The 18043-nt window shown below is 43.0% G+C and overlaps 2 protein-coding genes across 3 annotated transcripts in view; both read right to left on the bottom strand.

Moving 5' to 3' along the window:
• Positions 1 to 4213, bottom strand: part of enpp6 (ectonucleotide pyrophosphatase/phosphodiesterase 6) — a 29804-nt gene extending 25591 nt beyond the window's left edge. Inside the window, exon 1 of the mRNA XM_084908635.1 lies at positions 3647 to 4213. Coding sequence (XP_084764761.1) covers positions 3647 to 3902 — 256 coding nt within the window. The 5' untranslated portion in view covers positions 3903 to 4213. The remainder of the gene's footprint in view (positions 1 to 3646) is intronic.
• A 1504-nt stretch (positions 4214 to 5717) lies between these two features.
• The window catches only part of LOC146393005 (storkhead-box protein 2-like), a 46894-nt gene continuing 34568 nt past the window's right edge, over positions 5718 to 18043 (bottom strand). For both annotated transcript variants that reach the window (XM_084908615.1, XM_084908622.1), the window contains exons 3-4: positions 15549 to 17937; positions 5718 to 9368 (exon numbers count right to left, since the gene is read on the bottom strand). In XM_084908615.1, coding sequence (XP_084764741.1) covers positions 9164 to 9368; positions 15549 to 17937 — 2594 coding nt within the window. In that variant the 3' untranslated portion in view covers positions 5718 to 9163. The remainder of the gene's footprint in view (positions 9369 to 15548; positions 17938 to 18043) is intronic.

The raw sequence follows: 18043 nt of genomic DNA, 5'->3' as shown, positions 1-18043 counted from the left end.
GTTTTCTGTTACGCCCCCCTCAGGAAGAAGAAAACATTTCACGACCACCACTCTCCCCCTGACTATAAATAGTATCACTGTCTATAAAATTGTTATTATAAGTACATCTTGAGGGTTTGTTTGCTGCACTTCATACCTCCTGCTCTGTGCAGTGTGGGACTGGACTAGAAACAGAGAGCAGATTTCTATTATTGGCTTCCTGTTAAATCCAGAATTCAAAATCCTGCTCCTCACATACAAGGTCTTAAATAATCAGGCCCCATCTTATCTTAATGACCTTGTAGTACCACATCACCCTATTAGAGCACTTCGCTCTCGCTCTGCAGGCCTACTTGTTGTTCCTAGAGTATTTAAAAGTAGAATGGGAGGCAGAGCCTTCAGTTTTCAGGCCCCTCTTCTGTGGAACCAGCTTCCAGTTTGGATTCAGGAGACAGACACTATCTCTACTTTCAAGATTAGGCTTCACACTTTCCTTTTTGATAAACCTCAGAGACTCAGAATCCAGCCTTAGTTATGCTGCAATAGAGTAAAGACCCTTTCACATCAGATGCGGCATGCGCTGCACTCACCTCTAGCTGGAGCGCAGGACCCCAAATTTGTGTTGCACTGGCGGCTGTGCTCCGCTTGTACGTCATTTTTTGCGGCCGCTCTAAGTGTACTGGATATGACTTTATATCTTCTATGAGAGTTTGTGTTTTATTGTGTCCAGATGTTTAATTAAAAAAACATGTACAGCTCATTCATAAAGAAGAAAGCTTTGTAACTATCCCCACTAGTGAAGAGTGTGACATTTCCACTCCCCTGAGGTCTGCAGAGCTGTTGTAAAGGAGGTCCCTTTATATGCACTTAAACTTCTGTCAAAAAGGTCACATGACTCGGATACGCACAGAGTGGTTTCCTTTATCATGTGGTTGAACTTCGCACAGCTGTAGGCTTTGTTTCTGTTGGTCGTGTGAAGGTACGTCGCAATGCACAGCGGTCGAAGGTCAACCGTTTGAACATGTGCAAGTACTCCTCGTTACGCTGTGCTTTGCTCAGCACAACAGGAAACCTTTATTGCGTGGCAATAGAAATGAATGGGTTTCAGAGCGCGCATGCCGCGTCCTTTTATTACAGCCCCTTTCACACAGGGCACAGCTAGGGTTTCCCATGATGCACTGAGGGTTTCTCCTTCACACCTTTAGCACTGTCGCTAAAGTGCTCAGCTGTCTGATTGTTGGGGTTTCTTTGTATCAGGTTATTATAGCGTTTTAATCTTACAATATTAAGCGCCTTGAGATTTGGCGCTATATAAATTGGATTGAACTTTTTATTTGACTGTAACATGTAATATATGAAATATGTATCGTAGACTTAAAAGGTGGGTATTTGCCGGTGCGTGCCATAAGAGAGTGTGTGAGCTGTGTGTGAGGTTGGCCTCAGTTTCGCTATGTGCTTCTAATTTTATCGTATGTTTGTGCTGACAATGACTTTCTTTAAAAGTCTTTTAAGAGTAATATATTACTTATTACTTTTATTGATAGTAATGCAGTATGTTACTCAATTATTCACAGAGAAAGTTACCTGTTTCACCCCTCGTTACATTCTTTCTCACTACTCTGTAAAATGACCTGAAATGCATCGTCACAAGTTAACAATATATACCTTATAGTGCCACACACCAACACAACTCCCTACCCTCATGAAGTATTTACATATGCACAAAATCAACGAAACCCAAAGCAAACATCAAGTGTAAAGAAACTTCAGAACAGTTACCACCAAGAAACAGAGGCTGCAGGCCTTTTGTTAGGTTGAGGTCTGGCTGCTGGTCTGGGGTTCGCATACACTAGACTGTACTATCACTCCAAGTTCTTGGCTTATTTTCTGTTAGTGTGTTTATGTGGATGCTTTCTGAAGTTCTGTTATTCATATGAAATGAGTCTGTTTCAGTCCTGGACACAGTTTGCATTTTATCGTCACACTCTTATTGTATGACACGGTCTGCCCACACTCATGTCCAGACCAAAAAGGCTAGGCAGCACCTGTACCACCTACGACAACTGAGGAAGTTCAGGGTCTCCCCAGTGATCCTCGGGACTTTCCATACAGGCGCTGTGGAGAGCATCCTCACACAGAACATCACATCCTGGTTTGGAAACAGCTGTGTCAAGGACAAAAAAGCTCTTCAGAGAGTGATCCGTATGGCAGAACGCTGCTGCAGGACTGCTCTCCCTCCCCTACAGGACATTTACGTCAGGACTTGCTGGACTAGAGCAACTCAGATTTTGAAGGATCCGTCCCGTCCCAGCAACGAACTGCTGCAGCTTCTGAAATCAGGCAGAAGGTTCTGCACCATCCGAACAAGAACAGAGAGGGTTAAGAGGAGTTTTTATCCTCAGGCCATTCATGTGTTGAATCAGCCCCCCGACCATGCCAAGAGTTCTGGCAAACAAAAAATGTAACTGCTCTGGATTTTAGCACATTACAGTTCTACTGACTTTTCTGTTGTATAACAGAAAATTACAAAAACATTGCATACAGTCTCCAAAATTGTCTTGTAATTTTGTATCACATTTTTCTTCTGTTATACTCTCGTAATTATTGTAACAAATTCAAATAATTTATTGGCAAACAAAAGTAGATTTTTTTGGGTAAAAATTATTTATGGGCAAACAAATATTTATGTTTTAACAATTTATATTTGCGTGTTACTTTAAGGTACGCAAAACGCATAGAGACATATCTCCAAAGTATTTTTTTTCTATTTTGTATAAAAAAATCAAAAGACTGCTGGCAGATTTACACATTTACAATATCAGTATTGGTCATAAACTTTGTTCTGTGTGTATCCCTGAATATTTGCTGTTCTCTTATACAGCACAACCCAAACTCATCAGTATTGTGATGTTTAAATCTCCTGTGTGGACAGAAGCCTTTTGATGTTCAGATAGCTAACTTCAATTATTACATATTATACAATTAAACTAACTGCAGACAGACTTTCTTTTTAAATTATTTAGACAGTATAAAGCTGTGAATTGATGTTGCTGATGTTTAACTAGGCAGTCAGAGATTACATAGAAGTCTCTTATTATCAGTTAAGCATTACCAGCAGCTTAAAAAGAAAGCATCCAAACAGCTTTGAAGAAAATGAGACTATGAGCTTCCCCCGTCTGTGAGCAGGCAGTCCCAGCTGAAACTCTGCTCTGAACACAAACTGATCCCGTCAGGAAGATGACTTAGGATGCAAAGCTTGAAACTATCCCAGCCGCCATTACACTGCTGGACAACACAGGAATGTGCAAATCGCACACTGACTCTAATGACTAATGTGTCGTGTAGACGGCTGGATTTTAATCACCTACTTTTTCTATTTATGTGTTTTTTGTTGTCCTCTCACGGCCTCAAAGTTAATGCGCTTTTGTGTATAATTAAAAGGCCTCCCAGGGTGCCTCTAGTGCAACTTTTATGTTCTTGGGTTTCATGTTTTACATGTTTTACATGTCCGGGTAATTAGATCTGGTTGTTTAGGACCTAAAACATTTTTCCCAGCTGATCAAATCAAACGTATTTGATTTGATCAGCTGGGAGTTACACTTAATGTCTTCTTAAAATATCAGTTATTGTGTTAGAAGCTACAGAGACGCATAAAGAGACGGATTACCTGTCATCAGGGAATAATAATTAGGGTATGACAAGCTTGGGAAGTCCGGCGTTAAGTGGTCAACCTTCACACCATTTTCCACAAGCTCACGAAATCCGGGTAAATCGTGCAGGTCATCCATGTAGTCGTAGCGGAATCCATCGATCAAGAACACGAGTAACGGGTGAGCCTCGACACCCAGCTGTCCTGCGTCAAACAGCAGCAGCAGCAGCAGGAAGGTCCGAGGGCAGAACGCAGGAGTCTTTCTGCTGGACATGACATTAACGCATGATCTGCTTCTCTGTCTAAAACTTTATGGCAGAGGGAGTTTGCTCCTGTGCCACAGCAGGCAGCAGCTACCAAAGGTTTCTCAGTGCGCACTCGATGGGAACCTGTTGGCTGTGCCGATCACCGATCATCGACTTCCGATAACAGCATTTGTGCAGAGAAAGCTTCATAGACGGGGCAAATGTGTATTTTATATTAACATGAAAACAAATACTCCACCATCATGATTTCACCAACATAGCACCTAGTTGATAGGAACTACTTCTCCTTCCGCCTGTCACTATCCAGAGGTAACTATGTCTCTATGAGCCTCGACACTCAGCCTATGAGGGGCTGCACGAGAACATTAAACATGCGCGGTTGTCGCCCATCAGTATCCACCTAAAGATCATCCATAGCCATACATGTTGTTCTCAAGCACATGCGTTCAAGAAGCATTTCATTTATGGACTTTAGGCTCAAAATCATATCACACACATTTGAAGCCCTTAACTTTACTCCGTGGCTCATAAGACTTTATAGGACTTATTGTTGAATTTAACTTTGTCTTGTTTTTTGCGTGATGAAAAGATGACGTACTTCTGCTCCTCCCAGAGACGTTTATTCAGTTCTTCCCTCCTTCATTCACTTCAGTGGAGAGGGATTTGTTTTTGTTACTGCCGAGCCACAGCCTAAACGGCTCACATGTTACTATCATTTATATGTTGAGGCATCTGACAATCAATATTATTTTGAAACATCATTAGCCTCCCCCCTACTCCCCCTCCCCAACCTCTTTGTGTCTGTGTGTAGTACACACCCCTAAAAGTGCACCCTGAGGCCGGAGACCAAAAATTCACACAACGGTGAGGACACTTGTCTAGATAACACCAGGTAGTATGGTAACTTGTGTTGTAAGAACACGTGCACCCCCACAACGCTCACCAAATCATCAGTAAAACCAAGAAGCTCCAGACTGGTCACAACTGATAGCAAAGAGTAAGAAGCACAGAACACCAGTGTGCTATGTGAGAAACCTGCACTGCACAGATGTTTAAAGCCCCCACAGAGATCTAGTATAAGTCAACCAGAAGGGCCCACCACACCGCTGAAGCTGAGGGACACCGAACAGACCTGAAACCCAAGCAGAGCACTGGCCAACACAACCCAGGCGCCACGGCCCACTCCCAAAGGTGCAAGACAGCCATCCCCAAAGGTGCCTACCTGAGTCCCACTCTCCTGGAACAGAGCGGCACCCATCCCAACCCAGAGAGCGGGGCGAAGAGACAGAGTACCAGGCCGGCAGGGAGGACCCGGGCCTGCACCACACAGGACAGCACAATGTATGTAGATTAAGGAAAAGAGAAGGTGGCTCCAGGACCCATCAGCTCTGTGGCCCACTGCTGTCGAGCAGTGCATCAGCCTAGACCGACAGAAGCATAGCTAGTGGAGGATAGTCCAGCCAAAAAGTAACAAATGCATGAACTCGTTTTTCAGCATCACTCTGAGACATGATGCAATACTGCAATTCTTTTGTTGAACCCTTTGAATTAAAGCTTCAGTTACATATTGGTGTTTGCTGGTGGAGGCAAAACGACAACATATTCATGGAACTCAAAGATATGATGCAGACTAATGACACGTATTTGTTTTATCCACACTGAATATCAAAAGAAATGTTTTTAAAATGTATCAAACAGTAAAATCACTCAAGTGGCAGATCACACACATGCATCCGTTTCATCTGCATGAGCCCTTCTTATGCTGCAGGTCTGGCAGTTTCGCTCTAAAGAAGGCTGCAATAATGAATGAAAAGACAGCGATGTAACCAAACATTGTTATTTTATTATCATAAAAAGTAACACAATCCCCATTAGGCATTACATACACTACAACAACAGTAACACCAGTACGACACATCAAAGGGACTTTTGGATATTATAGACATTTTTAAAAAAATCCCTCCTTTTTATTATTTAAATTGTTTTGACTAGTTATAACAGATGAACATAATTTACAGGTATGACATATTGTCACCATTAGAAACATTGTTATTGTTGAGAATCTCCAGTCTTAAAAACAACCGCTAATGTTGAGGGAAGACATTTCATGGACTGTCACTGTAGAAACAGGGATTGTGCTGGAGAAGACAAAGGGTTGATGTAAGGCCACTGGGCCAGGCGACAATGTGGAGGCTCGGGGTAGGGAGCAGTGCAAACATTAGAGATGAGAGACACGTGTTCCAGCAGGCAGACACAAAGCCCCATTTCACTGGTGGAACAAAGAAGAACCCCGCTGCTGTGGAACAAGAGCTAAAAACCTTCAAACATGGTAAAAGAGATGCAGAGATTCATTTCTACTATTGAGGCTTCAACCTAGCTGTAATAAGCCTAAGATTTGTTTGAAAATACAGACTAAAAATCCTGTATCTGCAGGGACAGGACGCACTCTCAGTGGTGAAGGTGGAGCAGTGATATCGGGACTTATTCTCATCTTTCTATAGTCTTACAACGTGGGTACAAATGGCACAAACAACCTATGTGTAAAAGTATAATTGGGACTAAAATCCTAGTGTAAAGGTAGTAAGAAAAACTACCTACTCTAGGGAAAGAGCAGAGACGAGAACCTTATTACACAGAGATAAAGGATGTTTCGCAGATTTGTTGAATACTGACAAAAGCTGACTAAAACTGGTAAAAGTGGTAGAAACCTTCAGGCATGATTGACTAAGGGCTACAATTCTAGAATACTTAACATTGAACACTCTGTTCCAGAGAACAGAACATCCCTGAGGGATACAACCCAAGAACTGCAGGGGACCCGATGTAGAACAATACAGGGAAAAATGCAAAGACCAACTAATGACGTCAGTTACACAACAAGTGAAATGTAGATGTGAAATTGTTTTTTAATGAGAACTTTTCTGAAAGTCAGCACTGGATGGAGTAAAGGAAAAAAACAGTGACTTCGACACTTTGATATGTAGTGTGATAGTATATTTATGGTGCCCTCTAAAAGTCAATTGGAATCCAACACGAGCAGCGCCCGGCTTCAGCTTTTACTCCACACTGTTCATGTGTAAGCTGAATATGCCGTGTATACACAGACGGTAGGTTGGAATATCACTGTACCGTTAACCTACTCTTGGAGAGCACTGAATACATGCGTTTGTAAGACATTCACAGGCTAGAGGCTAATGACAGTGATGTTTCAGACTGTCTTTTCGCTTCTATGGAGGTAGTTGGTATAAGTAGAGAGAAACTTACCGGATGGCAACAGCGGAAACAGTCAAACGGATGAGAGGAAATCACTGCTCTAAAACACTACAGAGGTTCTGCAACCCGATTTCAAGCATGATTTATAACGATTTTCAAATGTAGCTTTTAGTTCACATATCACTGTGACGTAGTCAGGTGCTCCACCTGCCAGTCAGTCTGGACTCTGTGCTGCTGGCCAGTAAACGGGAGAACGGTCAGTGCCAGAGATATGCAAGTACAGCAGCCGTATGATACCATAATCTTACCATATTGTCTTCATTTTTAATTATAGTCTCACTGACCACAATACATCTTAGCACCAGGAGTGAATAGCTCAAGGTTTTGATTCAAGCCGTTTGAAGACAAACTGAAGTATTTATAAACTTGATAAAAATATAAATTGGCGAAAAAGCTGTGCAAAAATACTAAAGATGTCAAATCCCTGTCTGTTTCTCTGTGTGTGTATACAAGACTGGATGTTTTGTTTGTTAGATCTTGCATTCTGTGTTGGACTCTAAGTCACTACAAGTGCAACTGCAATGTTGTACATGGCACATTAACATGTAGCACAGACTTTGCTGTTCTCACACGAGGATTTATAGCGTGAATCTCATGCACTTCCTGTCTCTGGAACGTGGGCGGTTATTTTAGTAAACAAGTAAACGTTGACCCCTCATGTCCACTGAATAAAGCTGTTTCACATCGAGGAGTCTAAATTTTGTTGTTTGATTCACTTGTTCAGAGTTTTTTCCCTTTATTGTGTTGTCTTGTCGAGGTAGTATTTCCAACAACGCACTGCTTATAGTCTCCAGATTGTTGGCGGTGGTTACTGTGACTAGAATGACGATATCTGTATTATAGGAGGAAAGACGAGCAGTGAAATAAGCCGTAATAACGCCTGTAGAGCCTCAACAGCGTCTAAAACTCATCTAATAAATACGTCCAGAAACTGAATGAAATGAATCTCAACAAGAAAATCGACTCAGGATACCAAGAAATATTTCATGTTACCTACACACATAATATACTACACAAATGTAGTTGTCAGTGTAGAGTATTGTAATGTATATAATGCATAGATTTATAATGTAAATCTGATCACTGATATTGGGGTTTTTTCCTCTATGAGACTGGACAAGGGACTCTATGTCCACTGGACTAATAACGCAGATTTTGGATGGACTGTAGCCAATGGACATGAAGGGTAACAAAAAGAAAAAAAGTCTAAACAGTCTGTAATCATCAATCTCATCTCTGGACCTGCAGCCGTCCATGTTTAACTGCTGCCTGAACAGAAACCGCCAACAGTGTCGGGGAGTTCAGATGGGCACCATAGACATAAGAAATGCTTCCATACATTCTACAGAAATGTTCTCGTATAAAACAAAACAACTGTCCTTTATAACCACTTCACACGTGTTGTTATGTTTTGGAGTGATGATAAAGGTTTTTATTGCCATTTTCTGTGGCACTGCACCTTAAAGAGTGTTGCCATTGGCAAATGTTATTTGAGGGCAAACAGAGACAAGTAATGAGTAAGAATTGGTTAGTGAAACTCTGGGAACCCCTTATAAGTCAGGAGGACTGATGCTTCTCAGTGTGTAATACCAGTTGACACCACAAGAGGGGGTTAAGTAATCTTAAGCAGCTGAATGGGCGTGAAAATAACATAACCTGAGATTACAGATTATCCAAGCATTCAGTCACTCGCTCAGTCACTCACTCGAACCCACACGTATGAAAAACACAAAAGCTGTAGTGTGTAAACTAGAGGCTAGAGAATGACAGTGTGCAATATCCTGGTGTGTGTAGTTCTGTGTGAACGAGCTGCTTCCTGGGGATCTAACTTCCTGTCTGTGTCCATCCATATGTGTGTTAGCAGGTATAATCACAAAGGACCTGTCACAGCTGCACTGCCAGTCAGTCTGTCAGTTTTCACTGTAACAGTCCATGCAGACTGGATTTTCTGACCAGTCCACTGGCTCTGTGTTCTGCCCAGCCCTTAGTTCTGACCCTAGACGCTGGTGATTGACGCAAGGCAGGCACTGGGCTTCTGGAGTTTTTCTGGTTGGGTGCCAGCAGGTTCCGGAATGGCACGGAAGGAGAAAGGGGGACCGTTTCCAGTGGTGATGTTGAGGTGGCCTGGGCTCAAGGCCAGATTCTGCCGTCGGTTACTCTCCACTATTGAAGAGGTGTTAGATGCTAAGCTCTCTCTTGTTCTGCAGAGTGACAGAGACACAATTAGAAATAACACAACCACAAAAGAAGGTTCTTCAAGCTGACATTGGTGTGTGTGTGTATATATGTACACACACACACACACACACACACACACACATGTGTTTGTGTAAATAAACTACTAGTTAAAAGTTTGAGAACAGCCCAGTTTTTCCAGTTATTTGTTGCAGTCGTTCAAGTCCAGTGAACAGCTTGAAATGGTACAAAGGTAAGTGTTGAACTGCCAGAGGGTTAAAACAAAGGTAAGGTCACCAAAACTGTAAAATAATGTACATTTTCAGAATTATACAAAAAGGCCTTTTTCAGGGACAACATGGGTTAACAATTTAAATCTGTTCTGCAGCAACGGAGGCTGATCAGCCTTGAAAGCTGCTGCTGGTACTTCCTACATGCACCTAGTTGGTCAGGGCTTCATCCTACAGCAGGATAAAGACCCCAAACAGTCCAAGCTGTGGCAGAACCACCTCAGGAACAAAGAACAAGATGGTGAGCTTGGAAACATGGAGGTCCAGCACAGTCTCCAGACTTAAACCCCATCGAGCTGGTTTGAACTGGACAGAAGAGTCAAAGCAAAGCAGCTACAAGGTCCACATTCATGGGAACTTCTGCTCCAGATATGGGAGAAGATTTGATTTCTGTTGTAGAAAGAAGCCACGGCTGTGTTCAGCTGTTATATCAAAGGGGGCGACTTTGATGAGTCAGAATATATTTGGTCTATAAACTGATTCCACAATTTTTATTTACTCCAATTGCTCATTTGTACTATGCTTCCATTTCAGAGTGCAATGAGACATTAAACTGTATAACTTTCAATAAAAACTGGTAAAATTGGGGTTTTCTAAAACTTTGGATTGGTATATATATAGTAGATGTTATTGTCATTGTTATTTCTCACTGCTAAACTGATATAACACTGTATAGCTACCTCAAATCTCACCTTCTATTGCACATCGTTTTTTGTCTAATTTTATTATTGTTATTATTACTATTATATTTATTATTATGACCAACTTTTGTCTTTATTTGCATTACTTCATTTTAGAATCAGAATCAGAATACTGTGGCGACAGCCGACACAGTACAGACAGTAACTGACTAAACTAAATGAAATAATACATCACAGAGTTACATTTACAAAGGTATTGGCCTCTTTCCTGTTTTTTGTATGTTTTTCACATTTAAATATTTCTTAAATGTTTCTTAAACTTAAATTTAAACATGAGACAAAGATAACAAGTTAACACAAAATGCAGTTTCTAAATAAAGGTTTTTATCATTAAGGGGAAAAATTGAGTCCTACATGGCCCCGTGTGAAAAATACAAAGAGCTCAAATATAAATATCCCACAAACACAAAGTATCAAAATGTAAGACTTGTTGTGCAACCTGAATGATCTGAAGGATGATTTGTAGAGGCTCCCACAGGCTGGCTGGGATGGGAAAGGAGACTAACTAAACCTTTGTGTTTGCAGTGATCCAGAGTAGGATGGCACGGTTGGCTCCTTCAACTTGAATGGGCTCACAAGGCCTTAAAAAACTGACCCCTCCTCAGAGGCTGGAAGCATTTCCTTTTTCTTTTTCTAATGGAGGCTAAATCCTTGTGTTCAGCTTCCTCCTATAAAATGTTTGCAATTTTACTTAAAAAAGAATAAAATAAGACTTAAAGAAAAAAATATGTTGACCCAACATGAGGAAGCATGCTACGCTCACTAGTGTCCACAGTGATTGATGCTCTACCAGGTGCACACGGACGGGCCAAGAGACCATCAACATGAAGCTCAGTGAGAAGGCAACAATTGTTGTGCAGTTATTAAGAAATGAAAGAAATATTAAATTCCTATAAATCACCTTCTGTCTTGAATTCCATCCTATGAGGTAATTATGGTCAAAACAAAGTTTATTTTCTAGTAAGAATGCGCTGACTTTAATCACATATGTAGCACATGAGCACAGAAAAAGAACGATTTTTGTCTGTTGCTACGTTGCAGACGGGGCCTCCACACCTAAACAGGAAAATGAGTCATTGCTGTTGTGAGCTCCAGTCAATATTACAGGCTGTGGTCAGCTGACCTGTGGTGCTGCTCCGACGTGCTCTTTGTGGATTTACACAACTAGATGTAAGCAGATGTTTCACGGGCTGTCTTAATACCAGATGGTAAATGAAACTAAGCGTTATGAGCCTTGCACGTGTCCTGTCTTTCTTATCTTTCTCCATCTCTGAGTTGGCTCTCATTCTTTTGTCTCATTGATGAATCTAGCAGCTGTACTTTTTACTAGCAACAAGCTGCACACAGTTTGTATGCTTGCTGATATTTGTTGATCTGATAAAAACGTTGCATTTAAATTACCTGCAACTTAAAAATCACAACTCCATCTTTGAGCGCTCCTCGTCTGTCGGGCTAGCTAGATGCTGAAGTATCGTGACCACAGCTTATGGACATCCGCACTAATTCCAGTGTTGACAAGACCAAAAGATAAACCACTGGCCCACTTTTAACTTGTAATAAATGATGCATAAATTACATAGTTTTGTCTCTTTCTGTGTGTGCAATAGCCCCATGGTGGCAGATACATCATCTGGATCGACTCTCATGTGTTACTGTTTAGACTCTAATGGTTTTAATGTTTGAAGCAGTGCATTGACAGGGAAGCACAACTCCCCTCTTAAATCAAAATGTAAGGAGTTCATGTAAAAAGCTGTCAGAGAAATAAATACTCAGCTAAAGTACAGATACCAGAAAATTGTACTTAAGTACAATTAAGAAGTAGGTGTACTTCAGTACTTCACACCTCTCAATGACTTTTTAAGCAGTTCATACAGTATCACAGTCAATCGTGTTGACTAATGTATGGAGATTTGCCACCATAAGAGCAGTGATAATGTAACTGCAGGATCAAACCCTCGGTGCAAACGAAGGGAAATCCTATGAAATGCAGTTATCACATCAACCTTTTTTTACTTAATAAAGTCTGAGTGGTCAAAGCTGTCATTGTGAATATCATCAGTATGCACCATAAAAGCTGCTTTTAGTATCAAAAAGCTGCTGTCAGGGTTTAGCAAAGAGCTGAGGTGCCAGCTTTGTGACTGTAAGCTCTCAGTCAAATTAGCACGATGATGCATTTACAAAAGCTGAAGAGGGTGAAGGAAATCTTTGGTGCCCTAACAGTGCACTGGTTCATATACAAATATGGAGTCAGTTTACTCCAAGGGCAGCTTGTGAGTGTCAGATATTAGAGTGCGAAGGAGTAACTGTGCTAACGAAACGAATACAGTGTAAGCAGAGGTTTTACACTCTGTACTGTTGTAGTTAAGGAAAATGAAAACAAGTCACTTCACTATAAAACTGGACTCGCCTGTTAGAAGTGTTTGGTAACTGTGTGAGGTCTTTGGCACTGAAACTCAGGAGCACCGTTACAAACTGCTCCACCTTAAAAATCAGAAATCTGTGTGTAACGGCTGACCTCTGGAAGTGTAGAAGAACGCACACTTTACTGTCCCACTCATCTGTGAGTGACAGACCAAAGTGATGTTTTACTCTGTGTGAGGCTGCAGGAGGGTGTTCTAGTTTATATCACACAACGATTCATGATCAAAAAAATGTGTCTGTGTGTGTGTCTGTGTGTGTCTGTGTGTGTGTGTCTGTCTGTGTGTATGCGTGTGTCTTTGTGTGTGTGTGTGTATGTGTGTGTATGTGTGTGTCTGTGTGTGCGTCTGCGTGTGTCTGTGTGTCTGTGTGTGCGTCTGTGTGTGTCTTTGTGTGTGTGTGTGTCTGTGTGTCTGTGTGTGTGTGTCTGTCTGTGTGTCTGTGTCTGCGTGTGTGTGTGTGTCTGTCTGTGTGTCTGTGTCTGCGTGTGTGTGTGTGTGTGCGTCTGCGTGTGTGTGTGCGTGTGCGTCTGCGTGTGTGTGTGTGTGTGCGTCTGTGTGTGTGTGTGCGTCTGTATGTGTGTGTGTGCGTGTGTATGTGTGTGTCTGTGTGTGTGTCTGTGTGTGTATGTGTGTGTCTGTGTGTGTATGTGTGTGTCTGTGTGTGTGCATGTGTGCGTCTGTGTGTGTCTGTGTGTGCGTCTGTGTGTGTCTGTGTGTGTCTTTGTGTGTGTGTGTGTCTGAGTGTGTGTGTCTGTTTCTGTCTGTGTGTGTGTCTGTGTGTGTCTGTGTGTGCATGTGTGTGTATGTGTGCGTCTGTGTGTGTCTGTGTGTGTCTTTGTGTGTGTGTGTGTCTGAGTGTGTGTGTCTGTTTCTGTCTGTGTGTGTGTATGTGTGTGTCTGTGTGTGCATGTGTGTGTATGTGTGTGTCTGTGTGTGTATGTGTGTGTCTGTGTGTGTATGTGTGTGTCTGTGTGTGTGCATGTGTGTGTCTGTGTGTGTCTTTGTGTGTGTGTGTGTCTGAGTGTGTGTGTCTGTTTCTGTCTGTGTGTGTGTCTGTGTGTGTCTGAGTGTGTGTGTCTGTGTGTGTCTGTGTGTGTGTGTGTGTTGATAAAAGAACATGTTAGTGATGTATCTCTGTACAGCTCTTAAACTTTTCATTAAAGTTGAGCGTGACTTGGTTTCAATGAAACAATGAAAATGTCCCAAACTGACATAAATCACATTTTTATGATTGATTTAAATATTCTCTGAAGGGGAAACTCCTAAAAATAAATAAGGTGCCTTGAGGCCAGCCAACACAATAACTGCATCCACACCTCTCAGTTCCAAACTAATACTGGCCCTCTTTATGAAACCCTGACAGAAGCTTTTTAATGTAAAAAGCGTGTTTTGCTGTGGTGCAGAGCGTTAGTAAATCTGGCCCTTGGACGTAGCTATTTTTTGCAGTTGACCTGATTACATATTTATTTGTAGGAACTTCTCTTTCAGTGCCATGGGGGGACCATAACAGAAGATGCATGCAGGCAATCAAGATAGTTTTTAAAGTGAGCCAGTGGATTAGTAGTGGATGTTTAACACAGTGAGAAATGAGTCCATAATGCACACGAGCAGTCCCACAGCTCAGCACCACACGTGACCGTGCAGATCTGAGATCTGTGATATACATCATTCAGCCTGGTGTCAAAATGTCTTATACACTGTTATAGTCAGACATTAATTTCATACTGACTTTATTAGATACCTCAGCAGGTCAAACACACAGTAGGTCTGTACCTTTGATTTGTCAGACTTTCACTGGATGACCTCCATAACACAAACCAAAAGGAACATCCATCCCCAGCAGGTATCCACTACACTATGGAGTCACACTCCAGATGATCTAATAGCAATGCAATTCATAAATGCAGTATAAGAGCAGCTTTTACATGTGTCTCAAGGTCAATTCAGATCAGTTAGAGGGAACTAAAGGGTAGGGCTGTGTGATATGACCAAAATCTCATATCCCGATATAAGAGTTCTATCGTCCGATAATGATATAAATCACAAAAATGTAACATTTCCTGTAAATTCTGTGAATCTCGGGCAGCTCGACTTGCGGGAAGTGTTTCCAGCTGCACATCATGTAGCTGGAGTCGAGTGTTTTAACCGATGCATGAAACTGTACATTTTTAGACACAAGTTGTAACGGCCGCCGTTTTCTTTGTGAGTGTTTATTACACGGCGTGCTGCGGGGAAAAGCCTGTTCTAACGTTTGAGTCTAAGGTCTATTTTTTAGCACCTGGCGGCTCTTTTTTAATTCTCATCCGTAAATAATCTGCTCTTTCACATGATTCAGTTTATTTTGAAAAGTCTCAACAGGATCTTGAGCTTTATTGTGAAAGGTTTATGTGGAACATAAACAAGCGGACACGCGATGCTGTTACCGTCGTTGTTGCTAACGACAACGCATAAAAACAGGCGCTTGTCCGTCCGTAGTGTGGTTATATTAAATATAAGAGAAAGAGAGAACTTTAAGAAATTAATATAGCCACTACAGTGACCATCAGAACAATTAAAAAATATTGCTGTAAACAGTTTATTTTGCGACACCACGAAACAAACGATAGCGTAAAATGTAAAATGTAACGTAAAACACTTGATAAATGTAAAATGTCTCATTTAGATACTAAATTATAAAGTATATAGATTGACGAACAAAGGCTTAATCTGGGGTTTTATTATTCTGAAGTGCATCCACCCCCCATGTGCAGTGTTGGTGTTTATGGCTGTAGTGTGTACAGTATAAATATTCTCACCGTGGGGAATTGAATCCACTGTCAACAGTGACCGAGCTGGAGTCCATACTGTCCAGCCGAGCAGAATGAGCTGACTGCTGGTTCTGACTGGGCTCCGGAAGGTTCTCTTTGACACCTGGGAAGGCAAGCGTTCTTTCAAACCTCCTCTGCAGATCCCTCTCTTTCTCTCTTTCCAGCAGCCATTGCATGGTTCCTGCTCCACCTCCTCCCATGACAGCAATGCTTCCTCCAGGCTTCTCATCCTCTCCTTGACTTTTCGCGCCTCCGTCTTCAAGTTCATCATCATCTGAAACATTGTAGTAGTCAAAGTTTGCATCTGCAGCACTGGATGTGGGTTCAGTCCCTTGTGATGGAGCAGATGATGTTGCCAACAGAGGCTTAGGAGCATCGAAGGCTTCTTGGGAATCAAGAGCATCGCAGGATGATGACAGATTTGAGGAGGCAAGGGCTGTGGGTTTTCTCAGAGAGCTGTAACCTGGCAAAGGCAGGCTAGGCGGAGGTTTGAAGAGCGTATCTTTACTAAAGATCTCCTTTCGTTTCTCCTGATTAGAAGAGGTGCTGTGGGCAGGTCGTCCATTAGAAAGAGGGAGGTCAGGGATAGAGAGGGGTATTGGTGGCAAGCTGCTGCCCTTAGGTCCCACCTTTGTTAAGTCCTCCCTATTTTCTGGTGGATGGGATGTCTGTCTATCAGTCTGCCTGTCAATACTACCTGGTTTTAATCCATCATGGCTGTTTTTGCCCAGAGTTCCCAGAGGAGCTGTTGATGTGAGAATAGCCTCAGAGGATCCAGGGCATTGGAAGTAATCATCAGGAGAGGCAGAGTTAGGCAGTGGTTTGGGTGAATATGCTGGGAGGCTATCCCTGCTCTTACTCTTCTCCAAGTTCCTGCTCCCATCCAATCTCAGGGAATCCCCAGGCACCTTAGTTGAAGTGGGTGTGGCACGAGAGTAGTGAGAAGAGTTCTGATTAGCTCGCAGGGTGCCATCATCAGTATAGTAACGGCTCCGGTCATCATAATAATCGGGTGGTCCAATCAGTCCAGCTCCAAGCGGACCTTTAGAGTTGTCCATTGATCGGGAACGTTCCTTGGCCTTGTCACTGCGTTCATTTCTGGATTTCCTCTCCTGGGTGTGGGAGTGCGAGCGGTGGACCTTAGAATGGTGGGCTGATTTGCCGTGACTTGGCTCAGGGAAAGGCATTTCTGTGCGTCGCTTGGCAAGTTCTCCGGACACATCCCACTCTGGAGTAACGGGCAGGTGTGAGGAGTCAAGAATGTTAGGGTTGCTGTGTGCCAGGTGGAGTCGGGCCCTTTGCCGCTCCATGGCCACTGCCTGTTCCCTTGGTGACCGAGCCAGTGAGCATGAGTAACCTCTATAGTCCCTTTCGGCCAACTCTAAATGGGAACTGTCACTTGGCTCACAGCGAGTAGTCCTTGTCTTACTATGCGAGCGGCTAAGTTTGGTCTGGGACTGCTTTCTGTGTCTACCCCCACTTCTTCTACTTCTGGAGCTGTGATTGGCCGACGATGCTTTGCTCCTCTGAGCACGCTCTTCTTCAAGACGCTTCATGACTGCTGTGTGTCGAGCAAGATTCTCCACTGTGAGGTCAGGATTGATTCTACGGATGATCTCCATCTCTACGTGGCGTGGCAGCTGGCTGGGTACGTCCTCATCCCGTAGCGGCCATTCCTCAGGGGGGAACTGTGCAGAGAAGGTTGCAAGCTGCTTGGCCTTATCTTTCTTAAAACTCAAGCGAAACAACTTCAAACCAAACTTTCGACTTCCCGTAGCACTAGCTCCAGCTTGTTTCTCTATGTCTGCAGTTCCTGCTACCCCTCCTCCTGCTGCGCCCCCACCTCGGTGCTTGTTTAGTGTATCCGTCTTGAATGGGAACCCGAGTGAACTGCGGCTCTTTTCAGTGTTCCCTCCTGCTTGCTGAGGGGGTGTTTGCGGGGAGTGAGGTACCGAGTACGCCTCCCGGTGGTCTTTGGGGGATCGCCGCTGCAGGGTGGTGTGGTGGCTAGGGGGGTCGTCTCCACGATAACTGTTGTTGTAAAAAGAATCCCCACCTCCCCCGCTGTGATTCTGGTTGGACTTTGGGTGTGTTCGTTCTCGCACACCCCCAGAGGTGGAAGGGGTTATGGTGCCAGAGAGAGGGGAGGTGCACTGTGTCTGCTGATGCTGCTGCTGCTGGTTCTGATGTTGGTGTCGGTCAGCAGAACGCTCTTCCAAGTGATACCACTTGGAGCTAGTTCGGATTAGGCTTGGAGTAATGAAATAGGTTTGAGGAGTTACGATAAAATATCCATCAGGTGTCGGGTAGATCTTCCGCTCACGGACCAGCATGTTCAGAGTATGGCGCAAAACCTCCTCCGTTGGTGTAGGTACACCTGACCAAAGACAGAGACATGAAGCAGTAAGTCCACTGGCTCTTTACAAAGACCTCATTTAAACCCGCCCCCTAACATAATTAACTAAAAAACAAACATACAATCC

This window comes from Perissodus microlepis, chromosome 2, assembly GCF_051167445.1.
Source record: "Perissodus microlepis isolate ML-2025 ecotype Zambia chromosome 2, ASM5116744v1, whole genome shotgun sequence".
Lineage (NCBI taxonomy): Eukaryota > Metazoa > Chordata > Actinopteri > Cichliformes > Cichlidae > Perissodus > Perissodus microlepis.
The sequence above is the reverse complement of the archived record's forward strand: the minus strand, read 5'-3'. Positions and strand labels throughout refer to the sequence as shown.